Here is a 24496-nt window from a genome sequence, read left to right as displayed (position 1 = left end):
GGTATTCGGACGATGAAAGCGACGATGAGGTTGGTGTTCCTAAGCCTCAAGACAAGCCCGTTTCTCAGCCAGCTCCTTTAGTAACTTCTCTTATCGATGCTGGGGTTAGATCTCCTGTTAAACCTGATGAAAAACCAAAGTCGCTTGACCTTCACGACGAAAAGATTCCAACTAAGATAGGAGACAAGCTCAAATCACCCATTGAGTCAGTGAAGCCTAGTGTGAAGGAGTATTCGGACGACGAAAGTGATGAAGAGTTTGGCATTCTAAGGCCCATGACAAACCCGGTACTGAATCAACTGTCTGGGCAGCCCCTATTACTAGCGATTTAGATAGTCGGCTCTTAAAGACGATGTGAAGCCTAAGGAAGTTACGGTTTTAAAGGCGGTAGAAAGTTTAACAACAATTCAAAGCAGTTTAATAAGCTCCACTATTGAATCAGTAGATAGCAGGATCAGGAAACCTATAGATCCCTTTGGAAGTTTGAAAGATAATAGGGTCCCAAACACCTTAGGCGACAAGCCCAAGTCACCAGTCGAATTAGTGACATCTTACCAGAAGGGGTATTTGGACGATGAAAGCGACGATGAGGTTGGTGTTTCTAAGCCTCAAGACAAGCCCGTTTCTCAGCCAGCTCCTTTAGTAACTTCTCTTATCGATGCTGGGGTTAGATCTTCCTGTTAAACCTGATGAAAAACCAAAGTCGCTTGACCTTCACGGCGAAAAGATTCCAACTAAGATAGGAGACAAGCTCAAATCGCCCATTGAGTCAGTGAAGCCTAGTGTGAAGGAGTATTCGGACGACGAAAGTGATGAAGAGTTTGGCATTTCTAAGGCCCATGAAAAACCCGGTACTGAATCAACTGTTTGGGTAGAGCCTATTACTAGCGATTTAGATACGTCGGCTCTTAAAGACGATGCGAAGCCTAAAGAAGTTACGGTTTTAACAACAATTCAAAGCAGTTTAACAAGCTCCACTATTGAATCAACAGATAGCAAGATCAGCAAACCTATTGATCCCTTTGCAAGTTTGAAAGATGATAAGGTCCCAATCACCTTAGGCGATAAGCCCATGTCACCAACGAATTAGTGACATCTTACCAGAAGGGGTATTCGGACGATGAAAGCGACGATGAGGTTGGTGTTCCTAAGCCTCAAGACAATCCCGTTTCTCAGCCAGCTCCTTTAGTAGCTTCTCTGATCTCATGCTGGAGCTAGATCTCCTGTTGAAACCTGATGAAAAACCAAAGTCGCTTGACCTTCGGCCTAGTGTGAAGGAGTATTCGGACGACGAAAGTGATGAAGAGTTTGGCATTCCTAAGGCCTATGACGAACCCGGAACTGAATCAACTGCCTGGGTAGCCCCTACTACTAGCGATTTAGATAAGTCGACTCTTAGAGACGATGCGAAGCCTAAGGAAGTTACTGTTTTCAAGGCGGTAGAAAGTTCAACAACAATTCAAAGCAGTTTAACAAGCTCCACTATTGAATCAATAGATAGCAAGATCAGCAAACCTATAATTCCCTTTGCAAGTTTGAAAGATGATATGGTCCCAACCACCTTAGGCGACAAGCCCAAGTCACCAGTCGAATCAGTGACTTCTTACCAGAAGGGGTATTCGGACGATGAAAGCGACGATGAGGTTGGTGTTCCTAAGCCTCAAGACAAGCCCGTTTCTCAGCCAGCTCCTTTAGTAACTTCTCTGATCGATGCTGGAGCTGGATCTCCTGTTAAACCTGATGAAAAACCAAAGTCGCTTGACCTTCACGGCGAAAAGATTCCAACTAAGATAGGAGACATACTCAAATCACCCATTGAGTCAGTGAAGCCTAGTGTGAAGGAGTATTCGGACGACGAAAGTGATGAAGAGTTTGGCATTCCTAAGGCCCATGACAAACCCGGTACTGAATCAACTGCCAGGGTATCCCCTATTACTAGCGATTTAGATAAGTCGGCTCTTAAATACGATGCGAAGCCTAAGGAAGTTATTGTTTTGAAGGCGGTAGAAAGTTCAACAACAATTCAAAGCAGTTTAACAAGCTCCACTATTGAATCAATAGATAGCAAGATCAGCAAACCTATAATTCCCTTTGCAAGTTTGAAAGATGATATGGTCCCAACCACCTTAGGCGACAAGCCCAAGTCACCAGTCGAATTCAGTGACTTCTTACCAGAAGGGGTATTCGGACGATGAAAGCGACGATGAGGTTGGTGTTCCTAAGCCTCAAGACAAGCCCGTTTCTCAGCCAGCTCCTTTAGTAACTTCTCTGATCGATGCTGGAGCTAGATCTCCTGTTAAACCTGATGAAAAACCAAAGTCGCTTGACCTTCACGGCGAAAAGATTCCAACTAAGATAGGAGACAAGCTCAAATCACCTATTGAGTCAGTGAAGCCTAGTGTGAAGAGTTTCGGACGACGACTGTAATAAAGAGTTTGGCATTCCTAAGGCTCATGACAAACCCGGTACTGAATCAACTGCTTGGGTAGCCCCTATTACTAGCGATTTAGATAAGTCGGCTTTTAAAGACGATGCGAAGCCTAAGGAAGTTACGGTTTTGAAGGCGGTAGAAAGTTCAACAACAATTCAAAGCAGTTTAACAAGCTCCACTATTAAATCAATAGATATCAAGATCAGCAAACCTATTGATCCCTTTGCAAGTTTGAAAGATGATAAGGTCCCAACCACCTTAGGCGATAAGCCCAAGTCACCAGGGAATTAGTGACATTTTACCAGAAGGGGTATTCAGACGATGAAAGCGACGATGAGGTTGTTGTTCCTAAGCCCCAAGACAAGCCCGTTTCTCAGCCAGCTCCTTTGGTAACTTCTCTTATCGATGCTGGGGTTAAATCTCCGGTTAAACCTGATGAAAAACCAAAGTCGCTTGACCTTCACGGCGAAAAGATTCCAACTAAGATAGGAGACAAGCTCAAATCACCTATTGAGTCAGTGAAGCCTAGTGTGAAAGAGTTTTCGGACGACGACTGTAATAAAGAGTTTGGCATTCCTAAGGCTCATGACAAACCCGGTACTGAATCAACTACTTGGGTAGCCCCTATTACTAGCGATTTAGATAAGTCGGCTTTTAAAGACGATGCGAAGCCTAAGGAAGTTACGGTTTTGAAGGCGGTAGAAAGTTCAACAACAATTCAAAGCAGTTTAACAAGCTCCACTATTAAATCAATAGATATCAAGATCAGCAAACCTATTGATCCCTTTGCAAGTTTGAAAGATGATAAGGTCCCAACCACCTTAGGCGATAAGCCCAAGTCACCAGGGGAATTAGTGACATTTTACCAGAAGGGGTATTCAGACGATGAAAGCGACGATGAGGTTGTTGTTCCTAAGCCCCAAGACAAGCCCGTTTCTCAGCCAGCTCCTTTAGTAACTTCTCTTATCGATGCTGGGGTTAAATCTCCGGTTAAACCTGATGAAAACCAAAGTCGCTTGACCTTCACGACGAAAAGATTCCAACAAAGATAGGAGACAAGCTCAAATCTCCCATTGAGTCGGTGAAGCCTAGTGTGAAGGAGTATTCCGACGACGAAAGTGATGAAGAGTTTGGCATTCCTAAGGCCCATGACAAACCCGCTTCTGAATCAACTGCTTGGGTAGCCCCTATTACTAGCGATTTAGATAAGTCGACTCTTAAATACGATGCGAAGCCTAAGGAAGTTATTGTTTTGAAGGCGGCAGAAAGTTCAACAACAATTCAAAGCAGTTTAAAATCTGCAAGCATCACTATTGAATCAATAGATAGCAAGTTCAGCAAACCTATAGATCCCTTTGCGAGTTTAAAAGACGATAAGGTCGCAACCACCTTAGAAGATAAGCCCAAATCACCAGTCGAGTTAGTGACATCTTACCAAAAGGGGTATTCGGACGATGAAAGCGATGATAAGGTTATTAAGCCCCAAGACAATCCCGTTTCTCAGCCAGCTTCTTTGGTAACTTCCCTTATCGATGCTGAGGTTAAATCTCCTGTTAAACCTGATGAAAAACCAAAGTCGCTTGACCTTCACGACGATGCAAGCGATGATGAGGTTGGTGTTCCTAAGCCTAAAGACAAAGTTCAGACTGCATCTTTAATAACTTCTCTAATTGAAGCTGGGTCTAAATCTCCTGTTAAAACTACCTTACGAGATATGCCCAAACCCCCAGCTCAGTCACTAACACTTAGACAAAAAGATTATTCAGATGATTCAAAGGTTGGAATTCCTGAGCCCCAAGACAAGCCGAACGATGAAAGTGATGAAGAGTTTGAAAATTCCAAGCCTTTTAGTGGACCAACCATTATAGAAGACAAACTTCAGTCACACCCTTCCCTTTCTCTTGCACAGATCAGGGATGATTTGATTTCTGATTGCGAAGAAAATAGATCTGTTCAACAGATTGTTGAGGATACTCTAAGAGCTGGTGATGCTGAGGCTCAAAAAATAGTTCATGAAACACTTATGAGAGTTCAACATACAAGAATCTTGGATAATATTAAGAATCCGATCGTAGATACGGAACGCTCAGTAGAACAAATAGTTGAAGAAACACTAGACAATGTAAAGCTTAACTCTGATGACATAGTGTGCTTTAGTAAAATCGATAAAACAGAAGCAAAAGAAGTTCAACCAGTTGCCTACTTCGTAAATTTAAAAGATGAACAGAAGACGGTAGCTCCTGTTAAGAAACGAGTAATTAAAGCTCAACAAAAAAAGGTTATGAAGTCAGAGTCTGTTAAAACAGATAGCAAAAAAACAATGAGAGTTAGGGAAAAACCTAAGAACGACGTTAAAAACGCACCTGTTTCGCAAGCAAAAGTAAAAGTAGCTTATACCAAACAACCACCAATTACCAAGACCACATCTACGGTCAAATCCAAACTATCAAACAAAACTGAGTCCAGACGTTCTGTCACAAGCTCAACTTCAACCAACACCAGTTCAGCTTCCGCCACTAGTCGTGTTATAAGCGAAATACATTTCGAGAGGTCTGCAAGCCCAGCGTCGAGTTCCATTTTCTATGAGAGCCATCCGCAAGGTGAAGGCAGCCGTTCCACCACTCCCAGGCCTAGGGTTAAAACTGACGTCACACGAATACCCTACAATGCTTCAATGCGATCATTCAGTCCCCAACCCAAGACGCCCACGTCAAATAAGACTACCGTGAGACAGACAAACAAACCTGCCACTCAATCTATCAAAAACCTTACAGAAAAGAGTTCAAAGAATGCAGTGAGAATCGGCCGCCAAGAGCACGTTGAGAAGAGGAAAACCCCGACACCGTCAGCCACCCACAGATATATGCAGCCCACCCTGGCCCACAGCATGCGATACGGTTTGAGTGGCGACGGCGACATTGGCCAGAATGCAACGCCAAAGTCACCAGCGCCACCAAAATCGCCAACTCCGGCCCAAACCAAAAGTACTCACAGAACACCTTTTGTAACAAGTGCCTTGACAAAGTCCACATCCCAGATATCGAAGCAAAAGAACACTATTGCTGAAAACAAAACAACTCAACCCCGTTCCCAGATCAAGAGAGGCTCACAAAGTGATAGCAAGGAGTCCCTAAAAAGCACCGACCGCCTATACAAACGACAAACATCCAAAGAAAATAAGCTAATAAACGTGATAGGCTCTAAGAGCCAAGCAACCAAAAGCATGACGACACAATCAGCTAATTCAGCCAAGACACTTGCCTACAGAACTTCCATAGAAACCGACAACAAGCTCCAAAAAAAGTCCACAGCCAATATACAGCGCACCAAAGTTCCGATTAGCGTGTCTTCCAGTGCAAGGTCTGCAGCTAAGCTAGGCAAGAGTGACATCGACAAAAGACCTCAGGTAGACAATAAGAAACCAGTAAAACGAACGGTACCCAAAACAAGTGATGCCACCGGAACTGCGACCACCACCACCTCCGACATAACTGTGCAAAGCTCCATGGAGCCCAAGCTGCAAAAGAAGATGAAGGACTCCATGAATGAGTCGAGTTCAAACTCAGGAAGCGGCACCACCAGTGCCAGCGGTTCCTCGAACAGTACGCGGCGCAGTGTGCGATCCGTTAGCACAGTAAGCCGCAAGACGGACAAGGACTTGACCAACATTCGACGAGCAGCAGGTGCTGTCGTGTCTACATCGACCGTGAGAGTTCATCGGGAACCAATTGCAACCACCAGCGCTGTTAGCACCGTGCTCGTTGACGACGACTGTGAGGTGATAACCATACGTTCCATTAAATCAAGCGATAGTACAAAAAGTTCTACCTCATCATCCTCCGGTAGCGGCAGCAACAGTCGCAAGGTTCTAACCAGTGAGGTATTCACTAAAACCTTCGGGCCCGACAAGCCGCTCGAGGTCGTCTACCGACAGCCCGAGTTTGATGTAGAACACCACACCATCATGTCAATGCGTCCGCCCTCAACCACAAGCAGCGATCAGCAGCGATGCATCAACGAGTTCGATGTAAGCTTCATCGACACCACCGACTCCAGTCTCTCGGACTCCGTTGCCTTGCCCTTGTTTGGCTCCGGCGATCCCGAGCGTCTGTTGGCCGCCAGTCCCGGCTCCCCCAAGCCGACTCGCAGTCCCTTGGCCCTTATCGAGGAGACTCTGCGCCGCCAGCAACAGCACCACCATCACCATCAGCACCACCACCACGTTGGCGTTGCTTCATCTGGTGCTGCTGCCCTTGACCCTTCTGTTCCAATGCAAATGGCTTTTGGAGAGAGTCAACGGGAGGCGGAGGTGGATGTCGAGAAGAGCAGCACTTCAAAAGGTAAATATGGTTAAACTAGTAAAAATATGTTTTAGGTCTCGTGCAAATTGATAAGACTTAAGATTAGCTTAGCTACGATACCCATCAATTTTAGGGCTTAGATACCAAATGCAACTTTTCTTATTGATATGCTTATATATGAATCGCTTTTACTTAACCCATTTTAAATTTGTTCTTCACAAATAGCAAACTTAAATAACTAAAGCCGTCAAATTAAGAAAACAACATACACACCAACAAGCCCACCAAATTAATTCTAAAATAATGTCAAAAAAGCTCCCAACTATATCCGTAACTGCCGACAAGCGTTCCACACACTCCGATTTATCCTCCTCATCGTCATCCCATGACACCGATAGCAATGACATGGACTATGGGCGCAATGGCGCCGGGGGCGTAACCGATGTCGAAGATTTTGACAGTCAGGTGGAGGTGCTTAAGCCAAGCTCCCGGCGGAACTCTTGCAATGTCGCCCTGAAACCAAAAGCCCATCCTAAAGCAAGTGGTGGCGATAACGATGTCACTGACGTGGAGGACTACGATACTGAATCTGACGATGACGAAAAGAGCACGGCCTACCCCGAACTAAAGCTGTCGCTGAGAGAGTTTCTCCAGCAGGGACACCAGAATCAGGAAGCAGTCGACAATGATGCGAAAGAGAGCTGTGAGATAAAAGCTGGTGATTTTGTGCAGGCACAAAACCTGAATGGAATGGCAGACTATCTGACTGATTGTGAGGACTACGATACAGATTCTGAAGTGGGCTATGGCTGTGAGAAATCCGTCTGCGTTGATCTGGACCAAGCTATGGGCGATCAGGGTCGAGTCAACATAGCCGATGGCGAGAAAAACCAGGACGATTCCGATCAGTACGAAGATGTGTCTGTGATTAGTGACATCAGCGATTTAGCCTCAGCCATGTCCGATTGCACCGGTATTGGGGTGCGGGGCATGTCCGAAGATGAGGTTTTGAAGGTATCCGATAGTGGCCACGAAGAGGTTTGCCAGATTGCCTGCTCGGGCAGCGATTCCGAGTCAGAGGGGGCCGCTGCCTGGAGTCGGAGTGTAAGTGAAAATAGTTTTCCGGCCATTGATGTGGCCTTTATAAGTGCCAGTGGTCAGCCGCGACGCAACTCAAAGTCCAGTATGCCCATGTCAGGACAGAAGAATTTTTTGCAACTTGCTGCGAAAAACGAAGAGGTTTTAACTGATGTTGAGGGCATCGACGACTCGGCAGCAGAAGATAGCTTTGATAATGAGGAGGACGACGAGCAGCCCATTCCTCGCGCCATTATCCTTGCCTCCGGCGATGACGGGACCTGTCTTACTGATGTGGAGGACATGTTCTGTGAGGACACATCGTTGTCTAGTGCAGAGCCCGAAGTACGATCAATCTGCCACAAAGCCCTCCCACTTCCACATCGCGAGGTGGTGGAATTAAAGGAGGATAAGTATGGGGACACCATTACCAATGTAATGCCAATGGACAGCAACTATGAGTTTGGAATTTACAACCACCTGAAGGACATGATCCACACCGATTCCGAGGACTATTCGTGCGCCGATGAATGGAGCCTTCACCATTCCCTGGTCGAAGACGCTGCGGTGGGTGGACCCAGCCTAATTGAAAACGAGGTGATCGTGTCCAATGAACTTTTGAAACAGCAACAAAACAAACGCCTAGAGGTGCAGACCAACGCAGAGTCTGTGACAGATGTTGAGGAGATTTTTGTGGCCGGAACAAATCGCCGCAAGAAGTTAAAGACTCGCACTCTGAGCAAAGGCAAGAATAAATTACTCGAAGCCGTTAAGGGCAAAGAGGAGGGAGTTACAGATATCGAGGACATGGATCTGAGTGAATGCGGCTTACCTCCGGGAGTAAAGCGCATTGAGCAACTAAAACAACAGGCTAAGAACTTTAATGCGGACAAAGTATCTGATGCCGAGGACGTATCCACAGATGATGTCTCCGACATATCGGAAATCTCCGATGCTCCATCGCTATCGACGGGGGAAAAATTTAGCGGCAAGACAAAGCCACAACCGCTTCACTTCCGTTTGCTAAACGATGATATAATGAATCAGCAGCACTCCGATATTGAAGACGTTCAGTTGCCGTCTGATGCGGAGGATGCACTAGAACCACCAGTCATTCCAGTGGCTAACAGCAATAGTAAGGAGCTAAATGATATGTTGAACGAGAGCTACACGGTGGTGCACGAGAAGAGTGGTCGCAGTTTCAACAGCGAAGCCGAGAAGCTGCATACAAAAGGCATGATCCGAGATGCCCATACCGACGTTGAGTATGTTGAGTCCGACGAGTCAGCCGCTAGGGGAGGCAACTAGCCTCCTTTCCGTGCCCTCATACGGTCCCAAGCTGTTGCCAAAATAAATCTCAACAATAGTTTATAAGTGTTCATAGATACGAAAACCCAACACACACACTCAAGCATTTTGTAAGTAAAGCCAACAATTAACAAACATTTTCGTTAAAGTTATTACCACTATCAAAGCAGCAAAAAGCCTTAAATCTACTCGCATCGCTCCCATACGCCTAACCTCGTGCCCGTGCCATACTAACAGATTTCTTAACGTCACCTAGGCGTCGTTGTACTAACATTCACTCTCTATTGTTAATCCTAATCGTATTTGATGCTAACAAAAATGTTATTTGGAATTTATTTCTTTTGTTCTTGTTTCGATTGTCTCTATATCATTCATTATCATTTCGTTTGTAGAGTAAAATAATGTAGCTCTAGGTCACTTTTGTGTTATTTTTGTATATGAATTTGAACCTTTCTAATAATGGTGATGTTTATTGCAGAAACCCTACAGGAAAAAAAAGTAGAACTACCCACTCTGGACACAGCAAATATCTCGAAGGAAATAAGTAAGTTTAATTTAATGATAATTAACGTCAGCTTTTCATAGTGTCGTAATTCATAATGCTTCATTAGTATGGCAAATTATTTAGTAGATATTCTTTATTTCCTAAGTGCAATTAAAGCTCATTGAAGTACTAATTCTAACGGCGTTATGTTTAAAAACAAGCTTTTGTCTCAGTGCGTCAGATCTCGCCTACATCACCAAACAATGTCACCGCCATCAGCTTTCACACATAAACTAGCACATAATCTGTCACATACTTCTCGCCTCTCATGCGCTTCATGATTTCCAAGCTTGCCCTTTCATTCTCTCAATTTCTCTCTCTTTTCAATCTGTCCAATTTCTATCTACCAATGTACTGTGCAATTGTCTTCCAGGTGATGTTAAAGTTGGTGGTGGTGATGATGATGGTGATGGCGATGGAGAAGATCTAGTGGCACGCATTCGCGAGGAAGCCAATATTCTGGTGGATCGCGTGCTCGAAGAGAGTGTCGAGATCATTGAGAGTCACGGCCACCAGGCCAATGGCCATGAGATCGCTAAGTTGGATTACAACTCAGAAAGTGAGAATTATGCCATCACATGCGACGACATCGGCGGCGTCGATGTTATCAAATCGCCCACCATTGAGTCCATGTCGGGCAAGTCGTTTGACGACAACATGAGCTTCACCGACGAGCACATACATTTACCTATGCATGCCCAGAACACGACCACCACCATGACAACGACAGTTACCACTCAGTTTCAACAGCAGCAGTCCCAGGTCCAGCTACCCCAAACCATTTCCCAGGCTGCTGGCACAAGTACATCAGCGGCAAAAGGTAACATACCACATAAAGCCAAACTTTGAGGTAGTCTTACGCTAGCCTAGAAATTAGGATTGCAGCTCGACGCAAAATTAGACTCCATAGTGATGCTTAGTCCGTTGGCTATAACCAATCTCCTGTATCGTTTGCTTTTTGCTCCCATTTCCCTTGCCATATGTCATGTACCATCCAGATCCAGTTCTAGTACTCGATTCCGTAGCCGTACCTGTTCAAGTAGAGAGTAGTCGAGATCAGGCCGAAGACGAGAGTGAGACGCGAGCAAGGCGCATCGATCGAAAGATTGATAAACTATCCACGGACATGGACGATGTGAGTGCCCAGTTCGATGAGGCGTTTGAGATGTCTGTGCCAGAGGACGAAATCAGTGCGTTGCAGGGCGACTTTTCCAAGCTTAGTTGGGATGACAGTGTGTCCCCACGACCAACACCATGGCCGATATGGCCCAAAACCAAATAACGCCCGACAACGATATTCAAGATCTCATCGCAGGTACCACAAGCAAAAGCGAAACGACTAAAAATGAACTATTATTTTGCATTCTTTTGCCTAGTTTTATGACGTTGCCAGAGCGTAAAGACTCAATCTAGATCGTTAAGCAGTATTTAGTTTGGTTTATGTTATCTTAGTGCGATGGCAGATCCAAAATGGCGGCCATTACGACTTTTTTGTTGTTCAAGTTGAGCTCTAATTGCATTTAATTATTTTAATTCAGTTTGTACTCATACTAATTCATATGAAAAATGCATGCCATCCTATATTACCTACCTATCTATATACTATCTATCTATCCTATGCTAACTATGTACTTGAATGCATTAACCCTTCTCTTACCTCTACCCGTTTTTTTTCTGTTTCCTATTTCTGTCCTTTTATCGTGTTTAATCTTCCTGATCTTTTGTTCTCGACTTTCACAACACTTTTAAAATTGCTTTTGTTTTCACAACTATTGTTTTGTAGAAACAAGCGGCGATTTACCAATCTCAAGTGAAACCGAAACCACTCCCGTACCACCGTCGGCAGTTGTGGCCAGCACCACAGCGTACGAATCAGAAACCAACACCGGAACTGAGCCGACGGTAGATACCAATGCATTCACTACCACCAGCCACGATACACCCACACCAAAACCACGAGTACTCAAAGCAAGCTCCCCAGTATCCGAAGGCACTGATAGCACTACCATTCCTGGCCCAGTGCCGAAACCCGAAATACCGATCGATATTAGTTTTGATTCCGCCGCACCGGTTCCAAAGCCACGTGCTCCCATTAAGCACACGGAACCGTTCGAAAACCTGGCTGCCCTAGCTGAGCAGTCCGATAGTATAAGTCTGAGGAGCTTTGAATTTACGGAGGATCTTTCGAAGACGGATGAACCGTCCACAGAGCTCTCTATCCGTTCCCAGCTCCGTGACATAGTCACAACCACTACCACTGCTTCGGAGGATCACACCGAGAGCTTTGAGCCAACGAGTGAGATTTCCGTAGATGATGCCGACACTGAAAAATCTGAGGGCGTTGAAAAGGCCACTAGTTTTTACATTGGGGAATCCAGTCGCAATGTTATTATCAAGACCTCGACAAGATCAGCAAGTGTTACACCGCAAGATGAGGAAGCCCAAGGCGAAATAGGAATCGATGCCAAGGATGTTTCTTTAATGAAGGAGATATCCGTCGACTCAGACGAAGCCAACGATGTTTTCAAGGAGTTTGTCACAATGAAGCCGGACGATCATGCTTCAGTAGATAGCAAAATAACCAGACAAGGTTCGGAAACTAGAAATGACATTCTCGAATTTGAGAATGCCGATAAAGACAAGGCAGGAGAACCGAAGCTCTCCAAAGTAACCACGGAGGAAAGCTTGACCACGTCCACCGGTTCCAGTGGTCGAGCCATTATAGAAATTGCTCCTTCAAGCAGTGAAGATCCTGATGAGTCCAGCAAGGAAATCCCGGAAATAGTAAATACAATCTCTGAAAAGACGGCCTCGACCGATCGTTTTGAATTGCCCTTAGAAAAAAGTGAATGGGAAACATCGGAGAAAGAAATTCCAACTTCGGGCAAGCCAAAAGTAGTGCACTCACCACAGCAACCACAAGAGACCGACATAAAGACTTCGACGGATTCGACAGTCGTAGGGGAGACTCTGGCTGAAAAGCAGGAAGCTGAGGAATTGCCAGGAGAGAGGTCAAGAGCTTGAAGGACCACGAAGAACTACTGGAGGAGTCCTTATCGGACTTTGGATTCAAAAGCTTGCCCCAAGGTTTCACTACAGCTGTTGAGAGCGAAGATATATCTTCCTTTATAGGCATACCCGATGAAAGCATGCAAACTTCTACGTTGGATAGCACACAGCCTCCAGAAGGTCTATTCGACACCACAATCAAGGAGACCCTCAACAAGCAAGCAGCAATGGCTCACTATGCACAGGATGTGTTTGGGAGGGGGGAAACGCGTGATGACCATGGTTCACTAGGTTTCATTTCCACAGGCACAGCCGAAGAGTTAAGTTCCATGGAAGAACACATGGCAAAGGAGGAGCAAGCCTCCCTCGGCTTTATCTCCACCGAAACCGCCGAGGACTTTAGCTCTATGGAAGATTACTACTCCGAGAAACTAGCTATTGCCAGTGTGATTGCAGATGAAGCTGCCACAGACAAATCAATCACAACTAGCACTTTTGAGGAGCTTTCGTCGGATCAGCCGATGAAACCCATCGATGTGGTGGTTCATCGCCTGAAGACTGAGTCCTCACCGGACTCAATCAACCGTTGGTCAATCCCCGATGTAGACACATCAAGCTCCAGCGAGAGCTTCCACAAGAGCTTCGACAAGACTCAGAGTCGTCCCCTGTCCTCTGATTTGGAAAACCTTGTGACTGCAACTGGCACGGGTACCTCAAGTGAGTATCAAACCGCACGGGAATTTACCACCACTGGACGCACTGAGGGAACCGAATATATTAGTGCCGTCAGTACCCTTGGCAGCAGTAGTTTGGATTCTCATTCGGAAACTTCAGCCAATTTGGCTAGTATTGACGTTTCCGAATTGTCGGAAACATTGGTGGCCTCTTCTGCCGAAGCGGATTTGTTCGAGGCAGATGAGATGTCGCGGCTGCGAGATCTCCGAGCTGATGACGAGGACAGCGATGAGAGCCTCGAACTGCCAGGAAGTGCTTATCCAACTAGTGAACAACAAAGCCTCATGAAGCGCTCCCAGGAAATGATTTTCAAGCCCAAGGTTGAGGAAGAGGAGCCACTGCCTGTTGAGGCCGTGCAAATCGAGGAATACCCAAAGCCCAAGGAGGCGGAGCGCACCTGGGGATTGGCCTATCCCCTGGAGGATAGCAAGGTGGACAGCCCGCGGGAAAGTGAGAAAGGCGAGGACATCCTATTGTATCACGGAGACCCACGACGATCCATTGACGAATCTAAATTGGCTTCAAGCTTAGACGAAGGCAGCATCCTCTCCGTTAGCATGTCGAGCACATCCAACATTGATACTGTTGTAGAGAACTTTGATGATATTATTGGATCTGCGGGATCTTCTTCGCTGACCGGCATCGAAGGTTTTCAGTATGGGCATGATGAGTCGGTTCCATCTGCCTCCGTGCCAGAAGACGCAACCTTTATGCTGGAAATGGAAAGCAAGGAACATTCGCCTCAGGATTCTAATGCAAGTACACCTCCAGGGGGAGAGTCAAAACGCCGAGGCCACAAGCGAAATGAGAGCATTTCGGGAGAAGCGTTGAAGAACCTGGACAAGGAGGTGGCACTACTGGGCGAGGGTAAGGAATCTGAAAGCGAGTCAGACACGGATCCCTACGAATCGGAATATGCCCGCCAGTTCCGTTCTCCTAAAGAACGGAAGAGCAAAAAGAAAAAGCAGGCGGCAGCCGAAATGGATCACAGTGGCGAGCTGGAGAAGCGTCCATTTACCCCTTCCCAGCTGGTAGCTGAAATAATCGTAGAGGACAGTGCCACAGAAGAGCTGGAGGCAGAAGCAGCCATGATCGAGGAACGTCGCCCGTCCCAGAACATGCAGGACTACTCAAATATACCCGACATAATGGTTACTGAAGACATCAAGTCTCCGATTTTGGAGGAGGAGAGCGACGATTTCCCCGAAAAGATGCTGTACAAGGTACGCACCGAAGAGGAGCTTCACAAAGCAAGCGATACCTCCACTTACCAGAAGGCCAAAGCCGAGGAGAAAGAGCAGGACTTTCAGCGAAGAGTGCAGGAACAGTACCGACAAAAGCTGGAGGAACTGAAAAGGGCTGAAGTTGGAGCCGAATACGATGATCGCAAGGCGCCTGACTCCCCAGACTCCTTTGAAATGGTCGAGCAACCCGACATCTCTGATGAGTTCGTGATCATCGAAGAAGTGGCCAAGGAGGCAAACGAAGTGGATCTTGGCGGCCAGAGCATCAAGATTAAGCCAACTAAGTACGAGCAGAAACACGATGAGGATGTTGAGAAGATCATCATCAAATCGGCGCCTGCGGATCCCAAGCTAGGATCGCAGCTCTACAAGGACGATCTGAACTTCGAGTTCGAGGAGAGTCCGCCGACGGCAGCCAGCAGCAGCAGTGAGCAGCAGGAGGAGAGTGATTCCAGCGAAACTGCAGCGGCCAACAAGCGCTGGGTTGAGATGCAGCTGACGGACAACCAGCTGCGATATCCTTACGACCTGGCCGGAGCCGTGCTGGAGGACATTAAAGAGGAGGATGGCGAGTTCGAGGTGGGCAGCAGTCGCATTAGCAGCTTCAAAGACTCCTTCTCCAGCACACCGGAGTACGATGTTGCAGCTCGTCGCTATCACTCACGTGGTGAACATGACGATGTCTCAATGAGCAGTCTGCAGGAGTTTGAGTCTCTGGAGCAGGCCATTTCCCTGGAAAATCGCAATCGCACACATCAAGGCTCCACGGATTCGAGCAATGGAAGTTTCACCCGACGCTATGTGGTTCGTCACAGTGGCAGTGGAACTGCCCCGGGTGACGATGTCTCTGTCTCCAGTCTCAAGGACTTCGAGGGTCTCGAGAATGCCTGCATTGAAGCCCACCTGATTGAGATCAAGGCCAGGGAAGAAGCCGCACTACTATCGCGATCTGATGAGTCAAACAAGTCGAATGCCAGCGACAAAGGAGCCACTGGCAATATGGTAGTGACCAAGGTGACCCGCACCGTAACACGCACCGAAGTGGTTCCCTCAAGTCAAGCGGAAAACATCGAAGCCCTGCTCAAACACAAGTTGGAGCGAGAGGAAGGATCCACGGTAGTCAAAGTCACCGATTTAACCACCACTGAATTGGAACCCAAGTCCAAGATCGACAGCCAGGACTCCGAGAAGGACAGCATCGACAGCATGGAGATTAGCAAAAGTCACGATATGATGACCAGCAGCATAGAGAGCTTTGATATATCCAAGGATGCTACAACGCGATCCGACATTGACTCATTGGAGATAGATAAGCGACACTCGCGACAGGAGAGCATAGAGTCCTTTGGCGACGAGCAGCTGGATTTGATGACCAAGTTCGTCAGCGGGGGAGGAGTTACACTAGGAGATGGCCTCACCACCACCACGACGACAACCACCACCAGCACCGATGCCGATGGACATGAGCACACGGTGACCAGAGTGATAACCACCACAACGAGCGTGGGTGGTGGTGGCATACAGGAGCTGCCAATGGACGAGGCCGGAATGTCAAAGGACGTTTCGGTGGACTCCCTGAACCTCTGCATGGAACAGACGACTAGCTCGGCTGGAACCACGGCTACGTACCAGACCAGCGCCGGAAACTCTCAGATGTCCGGAAGTGTCACGAGTTGCGCCTCCAGTACTCTAATGGAGGATTCGTTCCCTGGTGTGGGTGGCATGTCGTCGTCCCAAATGTCGGCCAGTTTTTGGTCTCACGATGAGTCCACGGTGGTCGAGGACGAAGAACACGACCCCACGAAGAAGCAGAAGCAAGGCCAGTAATCGCTGGATGGGATTGGGAGAGAGAAATGGGAGAAGTCACTCGTAATCCTATATAAAAATGGGGCTTAAACGGTGACATAGAATATTCGGCTAGGTAAGCATCCCAACGGCAAGGCTGCGCGGCTTTTCGTTTTACTTTTGTTTTATGTCTTTACTTGGTCTTCGACTTAGAAGCAGAGCTCAACTTTGACAGAGAAAAGTAATACTCGCCGCCCCGACTTACATCCAATGGTCACTAAATTAGACTCTTCTCCTTTTGATTTTTCAGATAAGGCGCTCTTCTAGGGGCAGCACTAGTAAAGGAATCTCTGGATGACGGGAAAACGCATCTTCACCTGCTCCAAACATCACCGATTTCAAATCGAACAGCGAAGGGGATTTAATAATTAGCAAATTTGACATTTTCCATCTACACACATTTTTAATGATATTGAAGTGCATACACGAGTTTTTAAAGGCAAATATATATATTTTATATATTTATAAAAACTATAAAATTGCAAACATGAATACAAACATGAATATGACAGGCATTAGCCCTTCAACGCATTTTCTTATTGGCGTTTAAAAATTAATTAAAATTAAAACAGAAACCGAAACCGAAACCTCTTGTGCTAGAGCGTTGTAATGGAATAAACATTTGCTTATAATTTGATGTAGTTATTATATATGTACATGTACGAAGGATACTTATTATTAAATGAATCGCTTATTATTGTAGTTTAATTTAAGCAATTATACAAACGCATGTGAAAAGGGGACGTAATGAATTAGTCGAAGCCTGGAAAGTGAAATGCTTTTAAAGTCTCATTTTTTTACAAGAACCAAGCTAACTTTTTCGCTTGCATGTTTTAACAGTGAAATTTACATAAATATACAATCTGAAAAATAATGCATAGATCAAATTTAAAACATAAACAAAAAGATATGACATTTATTCACATAAGAGCTACCACAAACAGCCATGAAGTGTATCGCTAATTTTCGTAAAGCACATCTTGCGTTAACGAGTATTCGTCAAAAACCCTAATTATTGAAAGGATTTAAACGTTTTAGCATCACCACTGTAATGGAATATGAATATAATAATATTTGTGTTAAAAACATACAAGAAATATTAAAAAAAAAAAATAACATTGTATTGTAAACCCACACGCGTATGAATAACCAAATAAAATGCTTAATACAATTTTCTGTTTCGATTTTTCAATATGGGCAAAAAGAGAATTTCTTTCAAATGGGTTTCAATTGCAATCAATGAATGTTTATTATCCCAAAGCTAAAAAACTACAAAATATATTGGTTTCGGCAACAATATTTTTAAAGATTTCCGTTTCTAAGCAAATTGGTTTAAAAAAGAAGGTTTTTAAAGTTGAATGAAGTTTCCCGAAAATATCGTTATATATCGTTATAAGTCAGAACAGGCCGATGGCGTTTTCAGAATCATGGTTTTTATTTTATTTAATTTGAACGACTATATCATATAGCTCCCATAGGAACAATCGGAAAAGTATATGAAAAAATAACTTCGGTGTTTTTCAATTAATTTGAATATTTTTTGTTATATAGTTATTTTTATATTTTCAGAATTAGCGTTTTAATTTTATTGAAATCGGACAACGATATCATATAGCTGTTATAGGACCGACTGAGCCGCAAGTCAACAAAAATTTATAGCTTGTAGACATAAATATCATAAATATCATTTTAATTTAATTTTTGTAAATACATAATTATAAAATATAAATCTACACGATTAGACAGATAATTTTTTTATGAAAAAAAGCTGTTTTAATCAAAGTAAAAAGAGCGACAAAAACGTGACCAAAGAAAAAGGTAAATTTATTAATTTTATTCATACAGAACATTTTTAAAACAAAACTGAAAATAACGGGTTTTTACCGGTATAGAAAAATAAAACTGATTAAGGTGTTATGGCAGATTTAAAGGCCTCGCTTTTAAAAGTAATTTTCGTAGTTTTGGTATATGTTTCCATGTTAAAAGAATAAAGATACAATGTTTTTATAATGTCTATATAAAAGTTGGCAGCATTAGAAAGCGGTTCATAAATATTTTTTTGTTATAACGATCGAACAGTCAAAGATTATTTAAAGTTTAACGGCCAAATGGCTTGCGTTAAAAATGTGTTGAAGACATTTTAAATTTTTGTTTGGATCACAAATTGATTGAGTGAATAACTCGAAGGTATTCGCAAAACTGAAAATAACGGATTTTTATTGGTATAGAAATCTAAAACTGATTAAAGTATTCTGGCAGCTTTAGTGGGAATCTCTTTTAAAAATCATTTTCGTAGTTTTGGTATATGTTTCCATGTTAAAGGTATAAAGATACAATTTTTTTATAATGTCTATATAAATGTCGGCGACATCAGAAAACAGAAAACATAAAAAAAGCCAGAATTCCCGCTTCCGCAGTTCATAAATATTTTCCAGCTGATGGCCCTAAAAAAAGCCAAAATTAACGGAAAACAGCTAAATTGGCAGCCCTGGTCTAAACGGTATATTTTTTCGACCCATAGACGGTCACACTCATATTGCTGCTGGGGAATCGGGCAACATCACCGTGAAAAAATAAAGAATTGGGGAAAATGTGGTTTTCGGTCAAGTGATAGCCGCGACGCTGGTTTGAGCTGGCCGGGAAAAACGGATTTGGACAAGGACCTACTGGCCGGAAAACTGAAATCTCTCCACTCGATGAGATTGGCTGTCCCTTAAAAGTTGTCGACGTTCGTTGCTGCTGTTGTTGTTGCTGCTGGCTGCGTTTTCGTATTGGCATCGGTTTTTTTTTTTGGGTACATCTAGTGTGCATGTAAATTGAGGTTCAAATCGGTAACCGATAAACGCATAAAGCCAGCTAAAGAAGGGCAGCGGCGAGATATATAGTTCCGCCAGATAGTTCTAATTATACAACCCAGCCCGTAGACGTATTCCCCCGAAGATCCGAAACTGGTTATACACACAACGCAAGGAACGGGAGGTTGGAGAGGGTGAGTAAAAATCGATTTGTTGCACAAAACACACGACGAGTGGGCGAAAATCGGGGGCCGAAAAGTGGGGTGCGGCTATATAGCTATAGATTCTAGGTCGACCTGGGATTATAGTACAATCTACCGATCTTTGCAGGCCCCATGGACAAAATCAAGTTAAAGGTTATTGGCGTGCTGCGCGAACGCGATGGTGGCAATCGCAGTGGCTCTGGAGGATTGGGTGCAGCTGCTGGAGGATCTGGCGGGGTGTCGGCCTCCACAGGTCATCAGTTGGCCAGCCCCGGAGTGGGCGTGGCCGCACCGGCAATTGGGGTCGCGCAGGATAATAACAACGAAGGCAACGCCCCAACAATAGAAGCCCAGGCAACGGGAGCAGCACCTGGAGCCTCGGGAGTGGGTGTGGGTGGAGCGGCCAGAACCTCGGTTCTGTCCAGACCCCAGACCTCCAAGATCAGTGCTCTGGACCTGGCTGGGATACTCAACACGCGGAGACGACTCGAGTGGACCAAGGAATGGCTGCGCAAGAACCAGGCCGAGTTTCTTAGCAAGGAGAACCTGCTCAGCGAGCTGCAGTCGCGCAAGGACGAGTGTTACCACTTGAATTACTTCCTAGCCATAACAGAGAGCCAGTTTCGGTATCTGGTGCAAAAGCTGGAGCCCATCATTAGCCAGTATGCGCCGCAGCGCAAGAAGAAGTCCTTCAGCGCCGAGGAGCGACTGGCCATTACGCTCAAGTATTTGGCAACGGGTGAGTGCTTGCTTGGTCCCCCTTCTATGTGCCCCATAAATATGCCTACGACTACTCCCATCCCAGGTGAAGTACATTCTTGTCGAAACTACTGCTTCCGTGCCTCGAAATTTGTGATAAACGAAATGATTGCCAATATCTGTCTGGGCTTCTACGAGCACCTCAAGGACCAATACGTGACACTACCAAAGACTGACGATCAGTGGCGCAGCGCCGCCGAGGAGATGGAGCGCAAGCACAACCTGCCCCACTGCGTGGGCAACCTGTTCATGCGCAGCGTCCAGCTCCAGGGCACCGGGTCCGGTTCGGGATCCGGGGCGGCGGGAAGCGGCTCCGCCGGTGGCGACGATCGCAAGCGGGCGACCGTCATCTTCACGGGCATCGTGGATGCCGACAACAATTTCCAGTACGCGAAGGTGGAGCGGGCGGCGAGCAGCCGGCCCAACGATATCTATAACCAGACCACTGCCGTCGAGCTGATCAGGCACAAGATGCACGCCCTCGAGGAGCAACAGTCGGCGGAGATGGACCGGCAGGGCTACTACTTCGCTGGCGACTCGGTACTGCCGGCCACCTCGTATCTGGTGACCACACGCAACCTGCCCAAGGACCGGGCCGTGCTGGAGGCCCTGGAGCAGGTCAATGCCCATGCCGATCAGACGATGCGGATACTCTGCAACATGTTCCCCATTCTGGCGCAGCCGCTGCGCATCAGCGACAAGCACATTCGCGAAGTGGTGCTCGGCTGCGTGGCGCTGTACAATTTCCTGCGCAAGACGGACGACTCCTTCCGCCGCACGAGCGACAGCATTGTGCAACAGCGGGCCGAGCAACAGCAACTGGCGGCGGCCTATAGCGTCGACAGCGACGAAATCGACGACGACTGCATCATGCTGGCCACCGAAGAGGAGCTGCGCGAGCGGGCCGAGTTCACGCCCAGCGTTGGACTGACCACCTGCTTCCAGCCGCTGTGCACGCAGCGCGGCGAGACGCCCGAAGGTCTGGCCAAGCGGGACTGGCTGCTCCAGCTGGACTTTGGCGGGCAGGGCGGCAACGGAAGCGGAATTGGCTTGGGCATCGGCAGCGGCGATGGCAACGGCAGTATGAGCGGAAACGGCGGTTTGGGCGGCAGTACGGACAGTGCAAGCGGCAGCTCAAATGGGAGTTTATATTAGTGCAATTTACCTAAGTACTTTACGAATTTTGTATAGTTCCTTGTTTTATATTTTCTAAATCTGTAATCTGTAATCTGTAACAGCATCTGTTGCCACGTTGCCACGTTGCCGACTCTTGTTTACCTCTCGTTTGGCGCATTCTTCTCTGCATACCATTACGATTATGATTACGTTCACACGTTCGTTCCATCTGCGTTCCGTGCTTCATCTAGGGTTCTGTATAGTTAGCTTAGTTTCTTGCGGAAGTTCCGGTTCGGTGAATGATGCTATGTGATGTCTCAAATCTCTATTGTGGCCCAGTGCCCTGCTCCCGGGGAGCAGGCCCCTAAACAGGCCGGGCTTCAAATTGGCAGCTGACAAAGTGTGCGAAGTCGACGAAGTACAGCGGAAACAGATCAACAAAATTAAAAGTTTAGTATTCGTATTTAAGCAAAACAACAAATTATACATAATTATATTTACAAATAAATGTGTAAGGAATGGTCTTTACGTGTCGAAACCTAAGCTAGTTTATAGCATATCTTATATTTGTTCTGACCAGTTGGGCCACTGCTGTAGGAGAGTGTAGAGGGCTTCGCCAGGACTCCTGGTGGCACTGACTTGCCGATGACCCACCAGCTTGTAGTTCTCCACCAGCTGAGCCTGTTGCACAGCCTGTTCCAGCAGTTTCTTGGCGGCCTCCAAGGCCTCCTGGCTGGGTGCTTGTTCTTCGAAATTACCAATGAAGGCGATGCCCAGGGAACCCTCATTGTTGGGTCCAGCGAAGGCTCCTCTTTGGTTAGGGCTTCTGCCCTCATAGACCTTGCCGTTGCCTCCAATCAAATAGTGATATCCTATGTCCGAGAACTTCTGCCGGGACATCTGTAAATTCTGCAGATTGCGCATTTGCTGGGAGCATCCAACATCATCCGTGCAACCACCTCCGGCTGTATGGGCAATCACAGCTCGGGGCAGGGGAGTGTCCATGCTGTCCATCGGTCCGCTGGCGGGTCTGGCGTTCCACTCTGCCCTCGTCACCATCGGTATCGGTATCGGTGCTTCCCCCTCGACAGCAACTGCTGCGAGGTAAACGATGAGCAAAGCGATCCAAGTCATTCCTCCGCTGTGTCTCTCCACTGACTGAGCAGAGAATCTCGGATTGTGAGGCACTTATAGACGCAGATAAGGCACCTGCCCCCGGGAGATAGCATTTGAACCCCGTATTTGTAAATACTACATGAGTTGCGGGGATTTTTCTTGGCAATTCTTGCAGGCAGAGGGCTCTTCTATTAAGCTTTGTGTTGCCGATTTTTAAAACAATTCTATTGTGTCGTCGCAAACTATTAGTTTCTCGAAATGTGGTCTCAATAAACTAATGGGTAAATATTGGAAAAAAAAGTTCCCCTGCTACATATAGCAAAAATGATTATATCGAACCAGCTGGGATATTGGGGTTTTTCGTTGGAGAATCAATTCCACAATGAGATGAGGCACAACAATTAAATGGTAATTAGAATGTAAAACAAATCTTTAACATTCTTCTTAATTTTAATTGGGCTTTTTAGCTTCATGTTATGCGCATTGACTTTATTTTCAGCATAGAATTACCTTTTTTATTTTATTTTAATTACTTACAAAATAGTCAGGCCACGGTTTTCATTTTATTTTTCAATTCTTGGATCTAGGAAACAATCACTTTTTATGTCTTGTTTTTTAAGTTTTATTAAGTTACTTATTTCAATTTATTAAATTGATATAATTTACAGTTTTTTTTTATAAAATGTTATAGTTTTGATTTATTGATTTATTGTTAACAATGAACTGCTAACTGGGCTAACGTTTTTTAAGATTTCGTAACGAAACTTCTATTTATATTACGATTATATCAAGATTTTTACTTCTATCGACAAGATTTTTATTTCATGAGACAGCAGACGCAACAAACGAGCGCAAGCAAAAAGAATTAGAATTTTCTTCTTATTGAAGTAAACGAGCGTAATTTGGTTTACTTTTTTTTTAGCAGCAAGTAAACAATGCTATTAGCCATTGTTTACTGGTTGCTAAAAATCAAAAATTTTAAAAAATCAAATTTGAACTTCAAATACACCAAAACAGTTATTAATTTTTTTTAAAAAGACTATAGTTTTCAAATAATTATTTTAAATTGCTTTGTTCTTTTGTAGAATTTCAAAAGCATATTTTATATATTTAAGATACGTAGGAACAAATTGTTTTTTTTATAAAAGCCTCATTATCTTTTTTATGTTGAATTACACAAACTGTTGTTGTTAGTAAACGCAATAAATTGGTTATTTACTGAGGATACCCCTAATCCCTTGAGCTAATGCCCCTCAAGTAGTCCATTGTTGCTCGTACGAGCCCCCAAAAACCTCAACTTGACACAGATGTTCTAGGCAGTGATTTAATTAAAAAACTTTCGCAATTAAATGCAAAAACAGCAAAAAACAAAGCGGAGTGCAGCCCATTATGCCCCAAACTGAGATGGGCTGAGATGGGGAAATGAAGTGGCGGCTGGGGTCTGGGGTCTGGGGGCTGTAGAGAAGTCGCAAAGTGACAACGAAAATGCAAGTAAGCGCCCTCAATTAAAAGCCAAAATGAATATAAAATGCCAAAGGAAAAAAGGAGGCGAGCAAAGCCGCAACAGCCAAAAAAAAAATATAATAAAAAACGGTCCGAAAACCGAAGCTGCAACCAGAAAACCGAAGCCAAAACTATGCGCGGCCGGAAAAGCCAGCTGGTAGCGGAAAAACTCTTGTCCGGGGCTGTTAACTTGAATTTAAGTGAGTTCTGAGCGACCCAAAGTCACCCACCCATTCAAGGGTTCCAGGGCTGACTTGTTGTATGGTTATTCGAAGTGTTTTCCCCCAGCAATTCAACTGTTCGAGAGAAAAACATATTTTTTTTGTTCTGAGACAGAGCCCGAGACAGAGACTCAATTTAATCCGTCCCGCATTTGGCTGCAATTTGGGGAAATTTCGGGCAAAACCCGGCGCCATGCTGGCTCATTTGCAAAATTGTCAGATTTATTTCGCTAATTGCTGCTCATCCGTTTAATTAAAATTAAAAGAACTTGCACAAGTTTAGGGCGAA

At 45.3% G+C, this 24496-nt stretch overlaps 4 protein-coding genes across 5 annotated transcripts in view; 3 read left to right on the top strand and 1 right to left on the bottom strand.

The window, feature by feature from the left end:
* The window catches only part of LOC128258828 (uncharacterized), a 28807-nt gene extending 19146 nt beyond the window's left edge, over positions 1–9661 (top strand). Inside the window, exons 1-3 of one of the 2 annotated variants that reach the window (XM_052990736.1) lie at positions 6633–6771; positions 6958–9227; positions 9596–9661. In XM_052990736.1, the coding sequence (XP_052846696.1) occupies positions 7036–9117 (2082 nt within the window). In that variant the 5' untranslated portion in view covers positions 6633–6771; positions 6958–7035 and the 3' untranslated portion in view covers positions 9118–9227; positions 9596–9661. Of the gene's footprint in view, positions 1–6632; positions 6772–6957; positions 9228–9595 lie in introns of those variants that run through there. The other variant, XM_052990735.1, reaches the window with a different exon arrangement.
* LOC128258821 (ankyrin-2) overlaps positions 1–17665 on the top strand; it is a 61215-nt gene extending 43550 nt beyond the window's left edge. The window contains 7 exon segments of the mRNA XM_052990723.1: positions 9596–9661; positions 10035–10481; positions 10660–10896; positions 10899–10976; positions 11445–12673; positions 12676–16570; positions 16745–17665. Coding sequence (XP_052846683.1) covers positions 9596–9661; positions 10035–10481; positions 10660–10896; positions 10899–10976; positions 11445–12673; positions 12676–16476 — 5858 coding nt within the window. The 3' untranslated portion in view covers positions 16477–16570; positions 16745–17665.
* Positions 17666–19005: 1340 nt separating this feature from the next.
* On the top strand, positions 19006–21910 carry LOC128258499 (uncharacterized). Its single transcript, XM_052990132.1, has 3 exons — positions 19006–19483; positions 19620–20231; positions 20298–21910. Exons 2-3 carry the CDS (start codon positions 19625–19627, stop codon positions 21404–21406), a joined length of 1716 nt encoding a protein of 571 aa, XP_052846092.1. The 5' UTR covers positions 19006–19483; positions 19620–19624; the 3' UTR covers positions 21407–21910.
* LOC128258500 (peptidoglycan-recognition protein SD) lies at positions 21811–22571 on the bottom strand. Its single transcript, XM_052990133.1, has one exon. It carries the CDS (start codon positions 22499–22501, stop codon positions 21929–21931), a length of 573 nt encoding a protein of 190 aa, XP_052846093.1. The 5' UTR covers positions 22502–22571; the 3' UTR covers positions 21811–21928.
* Between the last annotated feature and the right edge of the window lie 1925 nt (positions 22572–24496).

This window comes from Drosophila gunungcola (assembly GCF_025200985.1).
Source record: "Drosophila gunungcola strain Sukarami chromosome 3L unlocalized genomic scaffold, Dgunungcola_SK_2 000003F, whole genome shotgun sequence".
Classification (NCBI taxonomy): Eukaryota; Metazoa; Arthropoda; class Insecta; order Diptera; family Drosophilidae; genus Drosophila; species Drosophila gunungcola.
This window is presented reverse-complemented; position numbering and strand designations above follow the sequence as displayed.

What these genes read in the sequence shown, in the direction of transcription:
- LOC128258499 (XM_052990132.1), top strand. Translation starts at nt 19,625, where the DNA reads ATGGACAAAATCAAGTTAAAGGTTATTGGCGTGCTGCGCGAACGCGAT. An exon ending in GCTCAAGTATTTGGCAACGG is followed by an intron (nt 20,232 to 20,297) that starts GTGAGTGCTTGC and finishes CTCCCATCCCAG; the next exon opens with GTGAAGTACATTCTTGTCGA.
- LOC128258500 (XM_052990133.1), bottom strand. Translation starts at nt 22,501, where the DNA reads ATGACTTGGATCGCTTTGCTCATCGTTTACCTCGCAGCAGTTGCTGTC.